Raw genomic sequence first — 11,078 nt, 5'->3', positions numbered from 1 at the left:
AAAAACATCCCAGAATTGCACAAACTCGGCATTGCGCACCACATTGGCTTTGCCCATGTGCACATCAACCTATTTTCACTTAAAAAACATCCCAGAATTGCACAAACTCGGCATTGCGCACCACATTGGCTTTGCCCATGTGAACATCGATCTATTTTACTTAAAAAAATCAGACATCAAATAAATTCTCCATTGCTCATATACTCAGAAATTTGCTTTCACTTAAAGAAATCAGAGAAGTTTGCAAAAAATGTGTCCAGAAAAATGATACAAAAGAAAAATAAAGCTGCCAGAATAAAGCAACTACCAAACATCCAAACTGCCATATTAAGAAAAGCACCCAATATTTTACTTAAGTCAATAATAATAAATGAAACTTACCTTCAGTCCTCTCCTTTTGCAGAATATATGGCTGTGATCTCACTGAGAAGTATACGCATCAGTTGGCTGGCGTCGGATTTCTTGTGCTTCCTTCTCCAAATATATTCCGCAAGATAGGAATCAAACTGTCCTTTTGCCTTACTAGAGCCACGGAAACTTCTTTTGATTGCCGCCCAAGTTCCTTCAATACTATTGGTATGCGCACCTGTTTCTGGATCTTTAAAACTCAAGCTATGATTGACTTTCAGGTGCGCATACCCTTCGAACTCGAGACAGTCGTACGCTTTCCAGCAATCGGATATAATAATCGATCCTGGTAAAACATTCTCTTTAATGATTTCTAGCAATGTTTCGGCACCTCTGTTTTCAACAACTCTAAAGACGCATTTATCTGTTCCTCTCTCAACCAAACCAAAAACCCATTTTCCTTCGACTCTTTTCCCTCTATGATACTTTTGCTTGCCAAACTTGCTTTCGTCGATTTCGACAATGACACCTTCCCCACCCAACTTAACATTCTCCTTCAAACATAACTCCATGCATACTTCTCTACAAAAACTTTTCCAATCTGTCACCGTATTTTTAGCAATACGTAATTCCGTTCGTATAAAATCATTCCCGCACTTACCCAACCACATATAGGTAACTCGCAAAACATCACACATGCTCAATTTACCCTTCGCAAACCAGGAGTTCTTTCGAATTGATCTTGAAATTCGATGCCTACATTCGCCTCCAGTAACTCTGCACATCCACTCAAAACCGTCTATACGGTTTTTTCGCTCTACTAGTTTCATATTTGTTCCACAACTCGGGCACTTATACGATATTGCAATCAAACCTTTCTCCATACACCACTCAATAACACATTTTTTATCTCTTCGCTCCAACTGATAAAAGAAATCCAGATTCAAATACTCATCCATTCTGCAGTAAGCACCGAATTAAACACACTCATGAATAATCAAAACATTCTTTAAGCAAAAGAATTCTTTTCTGTATTTTCAGAAGTTACGGTTATAATTTTTAATTCATGCATTCAATATTTTCAATCGTTTGCTAATGATCATTTTCAATCGTTTGGTATCTTAATAATACATTTGTGAGAGATAATTCGTTGCGTTAAATGCTAACAATACCACACAACACACAAAAGTAGATTTACAATTTAAAAAATCTCGCACAGAACATTATAAACCTACTATTTCAACTCAGTTAAAATATAATATAAGTTTTCTTTAAATACGAAGCTATAGCATACTTATAACTTGTTTTGAAGAAGAGGCGTAACCAATATTACGTCATAAAAAGGCGTGTCCAAGCATAAGAGAAGTAAACACAGCATCGACTGATGCAGCCTATTCTGCGATTTAGTCTCATGGGCTTCCAAGGGCCCCTTTTCTCCGTCATATACGGAACTGCGTCACTGCACCATATAGAAAGAGGGCCCTTAAAAATTTAAAAGAAGACGAATTCTTTTATATATATACTTAAGGATTTTAAAGTTAATAGTAAATTGGCTTTAAAGCAAGGTTATTCCTCAGCTATATTAATTGTATAATTCTAATAATTTCTTATAAAATAAAAGGTAAAAAGACATACCTTTTAATCGATCTTCTTTCTAATCCAAAGGCATATCCGGGAATATTTTTCTTAATTACACGATACACTACTACTCACAGAAAGAGAGAGGCTTCTAAGATAATAAGATATTTAATCACAATAACATCACTAAACTAAAATATATATATATAACGCAGATGAGAAGGATTAGTACATATTTCACTCAAACGTAAATCACGAGTTCTCAAAGTTCAACTAAAAAGTTCTGATTTAGTTTTTGCTGCGCGCATGCGCAAATCACGTGGTTGTCGGTTGCGCATGGAGTTTCAACATTAATATTAGTAATCGTCCAAAGGAGGTTTAACACAAAATCCAAACATATCAAAATTAAAATAAGAATTCATAGTAGTACAATCTCTAAAAATAGAAATGAAAAGCGAAAGGGGAAAAAATACAAGATAAAAAACATCAAAATAATAATTAATCTCCTTTTACTGAAACTCCAATTCCGAACTTATCAGAGGAAAATGAATTAAAGCTTCTATATATATGTAATAGAATCCGTCTTTTAAGTTTAAACATGTAAATACAGTTCAGCAGGACATTTAAGGGCCCCCTAAGCCTTCTGGCCCCTATGCGACGGCATTCCTTGCATACCCTTATTTACGCCACTGCTGGTGAGTCCAAAAACTCAGAGAAGACTTCTGGGACAGCTCAGTTAATCCGCTGCGCAAAGAATGCACCAAAAGTCTAAGAGACTAGTTGACGTTACGTAAACTTTTAGTGAGATTACTGTGTTTAGAACAAAGTAATTTTTTTATCATCATAGCAGTAAATTATGGGGTGTTATCACTTTTGAGTCTTTCTGTCTGTCCGATGAAGTAACAGATCATTCAATATATTAAAATTTCCGTTTGATACAGAAATCTGACTTCATCATTCATTTATGTTAGATATCACTCAGGAATTAAATTTCGATTTACATATCCATCACTATTATCAACCGCGGTATAACTAAAGTATTACCAAAAGATGTTTGACAAATATATCTAATGTATAGATTATTAATAAAGTGGCACATCGGATTAAAAATTCTAAATATTTCTTCACAAATTTATTTTCCTTTACATCGATGATGCATTTATCGAAATTCTTCGATGATTAATTTGCTTGTTAAGGAGAGTTCATGCGAAACTTTGAAATATTGCACTTTGATTGTAGCGTGTATGTGCTAAACATTCTAGAAACTCGGCTAGGTAGAAAGGGACGAAAATTAATTTTAAGATTTGGCTATTAAACAGAAAAATCAAGCTGATCAAAAACGTCATAAGGATAATGTTCTTTATGCAAGGAAAGTGGCATTTATTTGTAATATGTCAACCGCACAAGAAACAACGCCTTATATGTACCATATTTCCCTTAAAATGAGACTTCGTCTGAAAATAGTTCTTACCCCCAAAATAAGTTCTAGTTAAATTCGTCAATTGACGCAATGTTGAAAGAAAAATCAGTTAGTTAGGCGACGCAGTCGCAGACCAGGTTCCTAGGCAGCAGCCTTACCCTGTGTATAACACATGAAATTAAACATGACATTTTCTTTGCTAACATGAGAATGGAGGATTTGGATGCATGAACATGACGGGTGCTCTAAGTTAAGTTCTTGGTGGAGGCAATTGTGTCTATTAGGCATAAGTATGAAAGGCATAACTTGTTATAGGTGTAGCATGCAGGTATCCGCGTAAAGTGATGACTTCATTTCGCGTCTCGTAGTCTAATTCCTCTTGCCTTGTTCGATGCTCGACTGAAGTCAAAGAATCTCCTTAAATATTCTTTGACTGAAGTAACTGCAGCCAAAGCTGTATGTAAGTAAAGCGTCGGCACTCCCATACTATAACCTGACGCCAAATTGCAGCGCCAATTCATTGCAGTGGTGGCGATGTAAACTAAATCTCTTCCCCTCCTCCTCTCCCCTGCAGAGACCATGGAGGTCCATGATCCCTCAAATCCCATTGAACTCAATGGTAAATGGAGTAGCCCTAAACAAGTTTCTCCCGTAACCCTGCTCTGAAGCACCGGCGATCCATACGTGGTGACCAAAACATTGGGTCATTTACCATTGAGTTCAATGGGATTTGATGCGTTTGGATGTAAATATTTTGTAATTACGTCGTAAATATACATATAAATGTATATATTTTCTTTTTCTACAACATTTCAGAGTCCTAAGTATATGAAAACAACATATTTTTAAACAACATTTCATTCTGAACGGAATTAAAGGCTATACTTTTCACAGGACAGTTTTCTCAGAATGGTTTAATTTGAATGAAATATTTTCACAAGTTTTCGTTAATTACATTAGGAAGAAAAATTAAGGTAATTGGATTTTATTCAGTTAACGTACAAAAATTAAGATCAAAGTTTATTGTATTATTACTATTAAAATTATGCATTATTTCTTTTCTATTTATAGAGCTTCTTCCTAAAATACTTTCTTAAATATGACATGATTTTTTAGCTTCTGAGGCATCTTTTAGATCGAAAAATGTAAATCAATTTATAATTAATGCTCTATTCGGTTCATTTTAAATTAGAGAATTATTAGGAATTAGCGAAATACTTTAAATAGTACTTGACTTTCTCTGAACATTTCTGAAAGGGAATAAAATAAGTTTATTTATTTTTTTAAATTTTTTTTTTAAGTATTATTTAAAACTTGTAACTGAGTTATTATAAAATGTAAGGGGAATAATTCTTTTAATTATACTTATCATATTTTTTTTTACCCTTCATTTCAACAATACACATTCCAAAACTCTTTATTACGTTCTTAAGTGCGCATCTCATAGCATTTGCTTTACAGTACCTTTTAACAGATTGCTTTCTAATACGAACAATTCTTGCTTAAATAGTTTTATAACGTATTTGTCAACAGGATTTCAATTTATGTTTACAATCCAATATTAAGGTTATTATATATTTAGATTACATTTATAATCATTATAAATTAGATACATTTAATAATTAGATTTCTTCACAGTTGTTTATAAGTGAATAAATTCTTCATTTCAAATACATTTATAAATAATTTAATGACCTGCGTACGTTAAGAAGCCAGCATAAAACTCGAATTTCCGAGAAAAAAAGACTTGATAATCTGGAATCAATAAGAGGACCATTCATGATCGGACCTCCTTTGGCAGGATATACAAATCTTTTCACCTCCGTCGATTACCCTATTTTCAAATTCTTAATAAACTGTCTTGATGATGTAGCACGTTCACATGGTCACATCATCTTGACCGCACATGGTACTTCCGCCAAATTCGCAAATGTATCCCTCTTCTGTTCCACACATTTGTGTAAAACTGTACATAATTTTACACAAATGTGTGGTTCCAAATCAAGGGAAAGCTAACTTATTGGCATATCTGTGTGTATATATATTAATTTTGACGAGGATTGCAGCATTTGATGGTAATTTTACTTTTAATTAACCCAAATAAGTAAAAGGTATAAGCCCAAAGTGATTATTTTTCGGATATATAAAATTGAAACGATGAGTTTAAAATGAGCAGCAGTAAAGCCTCTCCTCTAAAAAATTTTAAAAGGTAAATGTTACAATAATACATGGATGTGAAAAAAATTTGTTTTATTTAAAACATTTTGGCGTTTGGAAAATAAAATAAAAGTAGCGAATACTCTATCAAGGGTATCGAAAGACGTATACAATTTTAAATGTACCGAAAGGTATTTTTCATTCTTTAAGCATAACATTTTTCTTAAAATCTATATTTTTGTAGTTCAACAGCTTAGAATTTTATAAAACAAATTCATAATCAAAATCGCTGTTGTTAGTTATCGAAAAATAACCAAGATGTGATTTTTGCGTAAATGTCACTAAACTATACAAATTGCTATTATCCGTCACACTATGAATGTTTCTTTTATGCGAAAGTGTCCCTCTTTCGATTTGCATGGAACTGTCGTGTGTCGAAATACTATCAGAACCCTGTCTAGCGAGCTTCTGAATGTAAACAAAGAACACCCCATCTGGTGACCCAAGCTTCAAAGCAGTGCTTCACTTCTAGTGCCGGTTGGCCCCTCTCCTTCCTTTCCTACCTCCATGCATGGCAGAGACGCAAGGAGGTAGGAAGTAAGATAGAGGGGCTCTAACCGGTTTTGAAGCACTGCGATCCCTTCGCGTTGACCAAAACACTGGGGGATTTAAGATCAATGGGTTTGGACACGATCGGATGTAAATATTTTGTAATTGCGTCGTAATTATACATTTATATATTTTATATTTTTACAATATTTCAGAGTCCTAAGAATACGAAAAGAATACATTTTAAACAAAGTTTATTGTGTTATTAACATTAAAATTATGCATTATTTCTTCTCTACTTATAGAGCTTCTGCCTAAAATACTTTCTCAAATATGACATAATTTTTTTTAGCTTCTGATACATCTTTTAAATGAAAAAAAATCCAAGTCAATTTCTAATTAATGCTCTATTCGGTCCATTTCAAATTAGCTCTCCTTTTATTTTAATAGTGAAATACTACGTTAAAAAGGGAATAAAAAAGGATATTTTTAAATATTATATAAAACTTGTACCTGCGTTATTACAAAATGTAAGGGAATAATTATTTTAATTATATTTATCAGATTTTTTTATCCTTAATTTCAACAATACATATCCTAAAACTCTTCTTTATTACTTCCTTAAGTACGCATCTCATAGAATTTGCTTTGCAGCAGTACAAACAATTCATGCTTAAATAGTTTTATAATGTATTTGTTAGCAGAATTACAATTTATGTTTACAATTTAATGTTAAGGTTATTATATATTTAGATAATATTTATAATTATTATACATTTAGATACATTTAATAATTAGATTTCTTCACAGTAATTTTCACGGGAGTTTTTTTCTATTTCAAATACATTTATAAATAATTTAATAGATATTTACGTATTTTGTTAAAGGCAGATACATACTTTTTGCAAATACAAACATAAATACCCATACATATTTCACATTTTCGGCATGTGCAAATCTTTAATTTCTGTGCATTTACAATCCTTTTTGAGTAAAGTAATTTATAATAATTTAGCATACACCCAACATTTTTACATAAGAAATATGTATAAATATAATTTGAATGAAAATTACATGCATTATTTTTAATACCCACTCAAAGGTAAGTTTTTCTTCGAAATTCCTTCGCGATGGCATCTCTCCCTTTAGGCAGATAACCCTTGCCTGCCTTACTCTATTTAATAAAAACTTAACCTTATGTGCCTAATTACAAATATTTTAACATACATAATTTTATATTTACGGTTAGCCATCAAGTTTCACACTTTTGACTTGAAACACGTTTTAGAATACATTTATCATCAAACTCAAATATTCTAGAAAATATATTTTGGCAGAGCACTCAATACCTTTGCTGTTACTGTTTCTCAATTTCTCAGAGAAATGTTTAATCCAGGAGAGAGTTAATTGAGAATCGAAAGTTTTGCCACTTTTTAGTTACGATACTGAGAGCAAATATTGTAATTATGCTCCCGTTAGCCATTCTTTGTCTATGAAATGAGACTTACGTACATTAAAAAGCAAGCATGAACTTCGAATTTCCGAGAAAAGAAGACTTGCTTGGGAAAAAATTAACAATCTGGAATCAATAAGAGGGCCATTCATAATCCTACCTCCTTTGGCAAGGATACACAAATATTTTCACCTCTGTTAATTACCCCATTTTCAAATTCTTAATAAGCTGTCTTGATGATGTGGCACGTTCACATCATATTGACTGCACATGGTATTCCCGCGGAATTCGCAAATGTATCCATCTTCTGTTCCACGCATTTTTGTAAAACTGTACATAATTTTACACTAATGTGTGGTTACGAATGAAGGAAAAGTTAACTTATTGGTATATCTGTTGTGTACATTTATTAATTTTGATGATGATTGTATCTTTGGTGGTTACTTTGTTTTTTAATCGTCCCAAATAAGTAAAATGTATAAACCCCAAGTGATTATTTTTCAGTTATATACAAATAAAATGAGCAACTTATACATAACAAGATGTATAATGTTTATTCTAGTTTTATTTACAATGCTTCTTAAAAGGATTTGAATATCATTGAAGATTCTTGGCATTGTCAAATTTATTATGAAAAAGACAGTTGTTTCAAAATAAAATATTTTAAGCTATCAGTAAGTAAATTCAAAAAACAACTTAAATTGCTTGTGTAAAATGAATGTTTTGAATGTATTATTTGGTAATGAATCCATTAATATATTATATGTACAGTAGCACTAATTATTAAACATAATTTTGAGAATATCGACAAGCAAAGCACTTAATGAAAAAGACACTTTTTACTAAAATAATTAGTATTCTGTATGAATGACAGAGAATATATGTAATGAATACCATGGCCAAATACCTATATAAAGAAAAAGAAACACACACACACACCATGGTTGGGCTATGGTGGAAAACGAGACATATGTTGCCACACCACCAAACCGAGAACCCTATGAAGGAATTGGAATTTTGAAAATCTTTTTGCACCAAAATTCTTCAATTAGCTTCACAGAATGATGATACAACTCGTAAAATTTTAAAATTTCTTTTATTTAAAAAGTCCACAATTTGCAAGGAAGGTGAGGACGCTATATGCACACATCCTCTTTTGGTTGCATAAATAAACACAGCTGTGTGATTGTCCTCTTTTGATTGTATGAATAAAAACGAATGTGTGTATTCTTATGTCCTCTTTTGACTGTATATATAAACATAACTATCATTAACAGTTCTTTTTTATTGGAAGAATAAATACAAAATATAACATTTTTAAAATCTTTATATCGCATTCTTTTAAATTATTTTGAGATGCATGATTTACTGATTAATGTAATGAAAGGAGTAATTTATAATAGCGATTGTGAGAATCATCGGTCATTTAATTCTTCGAAATTCATCAGTTAATAAATAAAGACTAGTCCTTAGTGATAAATGTGAGTAATACTAAAATATATTAAAAGGCTTAATCATTAGTTCCAATTATAGTTTCATATGACGTTAAAAATCATATTAAACCGCAAAGAAGTAACAAGATTTTAGAGAAGATTTCACAATAATTAGAACATATTTTGCACTTTTAGAAAGTAATTTGAGGACAAACTTTTTTCCCATACTAATCTCTCCTATTGAATAAATCCCTACCGGTAGAATAGTTTTCCAATCTTTCGGAGTTACAAAGAGAAAAGCATAACACGAACAGAGCCAAGTGACAAGACTTTCTTGAGTTTTAGGAACAATTCCTGCATTGCAGAGCTCCGATTTCGGATGCCTCAGAAAATGTATTTATAAAATATTCAGGCATTTTGCGAATATTTTGAATTTTCAAATGTAATTGACACAAATTTCGTATGGTCACCAAATGGTCATACTGATGTTTTTGTGAGATTTTGAAATATCTACTAAAAATCAAGCAATCGTGGTTTCTAGACATAACGTGTTCAGAACTTAAGTAATTTGATTGAATTCTATGCCATAGTCGTACTTCTCGTTACTTAACTTCAATGGAGACAGCTACCACGCATAAAGAGAAATGTAACCTCATCATACTTTTATAAACATTTCCCTTCATAGACATTCATTTACGCGTATGCACAGAACGAAAAATTATTTGATTATTGAATTTATTTCTATTGTGATTTCAGAAAACAGTTACGTAATTATACGAAAGCGAATTCATGTCTACATTTTCCCAAATCCAGAAAAATATGCAGCAACTTTCGGATGCAATCCTAAATGGAAACATTGTATTAAGAGTTTCAAGGTTATTCTTTATGTTATAATTTTTTTCGTGTACGAAGTAAAGGGAGTATTGCAATGGAGAATAATTTTGGGTATCTTATTTCGACGGAAATATCAATTTTGACCTCTTTTGAACTCATATGAATGAATTTTTTTGTATGACATAGGTACATATCGACAGAATAAAGCACTATTTTGTTTTCCGATATGGATTTTAAATAGATTCTAAATGAATCCAGAAGGAATTTTTTCGTAACGTCACTACGTATATATGTAGGTATCTCTCTTGCCCAACTCAAAAACGATTAGCCGTAGAACGTTGAAATTTTGTATACGGGACTGCTGTAACATCCAGTTATGCACCTCATTTTTTGTTGTAATCGGCCGCACCAAGCGTGTTACGCGGCTCGGATGAGCTCAATTTTTTATTCCATATGTTGGTAAATTTGCGCATTTTTTGTTTGAAAGAGATTGAATTAGGTTGTTCTAATATTCCGGTTAAGGTTTTTATATGCTTTTAGTTAATCCGCATGCGATAGTTGTAGAATTATTAAAAAACTAAAAGAGTAAGAGTGGCGGGTAGGTCTAATGTGTCGCCTATTTGTTTACATTTGAAACTCTTAGTAGTATAGTGATTTCAGCCAGCTGGTGCTACAACTTCAATGGCTTTTGGGACCAAAAGTTTACTTTAAATTTTTGTGCATCGAAAATGTTGTCCTTCTGCACGCTAGATGAATTGATTAATTTTGTGAAAAACTTTAATTTTAATTGCAAAAATTATTTTTAAAACGGTTTTTAACTGTATTTTGTATTTTTGGTTTTTCTGTATTTTACTGTTTTTAATTACGATGTTTTGAATTTATTTATTTTTGCTTTGCCGCGAAGTGAGAACTTTATCGATTGAATGCGAAATATTATCTCTAATGAAATTCTAGGAAATAATAAGTTTAAATAAAGAGCAGCAAAAAATGTCCATAATTTAATAGGCCGTACAAGGAAGTTATGTGGTGTCCACATGAGATTTTTATTTTTAAAATTAATTTTCCACTAGATAATAAAAATATCAATCTACTTAAAAATGATACATATAGTAATAATCAACTATCAAAGAAATCTGAGAAGTTATATTTATGATTTCTAGTTTTCTAGCATTTGATGATTTGGAACAGAACACGAAATCATTCATTATCCAAATCCCCACTTCTAGAATGAAGAGTCAACCACATATAACATCGCTTTCAGACTGTTATGTCTAACACTCGTAAAGAGCATAAATGTAACAAATCC

At 31.8% G+C, this 11,078-nt stretch overlaps 1 protein-coding gene across 1 annotated transcript; it reads right to left on the bottom strand.

The window, feature by feature from the left end:
- Positions 1-298: 298 nt before the first annotated feature.
- LOC146998608 (uncharacterized) lies at positions 299-1,354 on the bottom strand. Its single transcript, XM_085810320.1, has one exon. It carries the CDS (start codon positions 1,305-1,307, stop codon positions 384-386), a length of 924 nt encoding a protein of 307 aa, XP_085666446.1. The 5' UTR covers positions 1,308-1,354; the 3' UTR covers positions 299-383.
- Positions 1,355-11,078: the final 9,724 nt, after the last annotated feature.

The sequence above is a fragment of the Stegodyphus dumicola genome, chromosome 2 (genome assembly GCF_044657685.1).
Source record: "Stegodyphus dumicola isolate Sdum_Otavi_A_Nest chromosome 2, ASM4465768v1".
NCBI lineage: Eukaryota > Metazoa > Arthropoda > Arachnida > Araneae > Eresidae > Stegodyphus > Stegodyphus dumicola.
This window is presented reverse-complemented; position numbering and strand designations above follow the sequence as displayed.

Coding starts and splice junctions, on each gene's coding strand:
- LOC146998608 (XM_085810320.1), bottom strand. CDS start 1,307: ATGGATGAGTATTTGAATCTGGATTTCTTTTATCAGTTGGAGCGAAGA.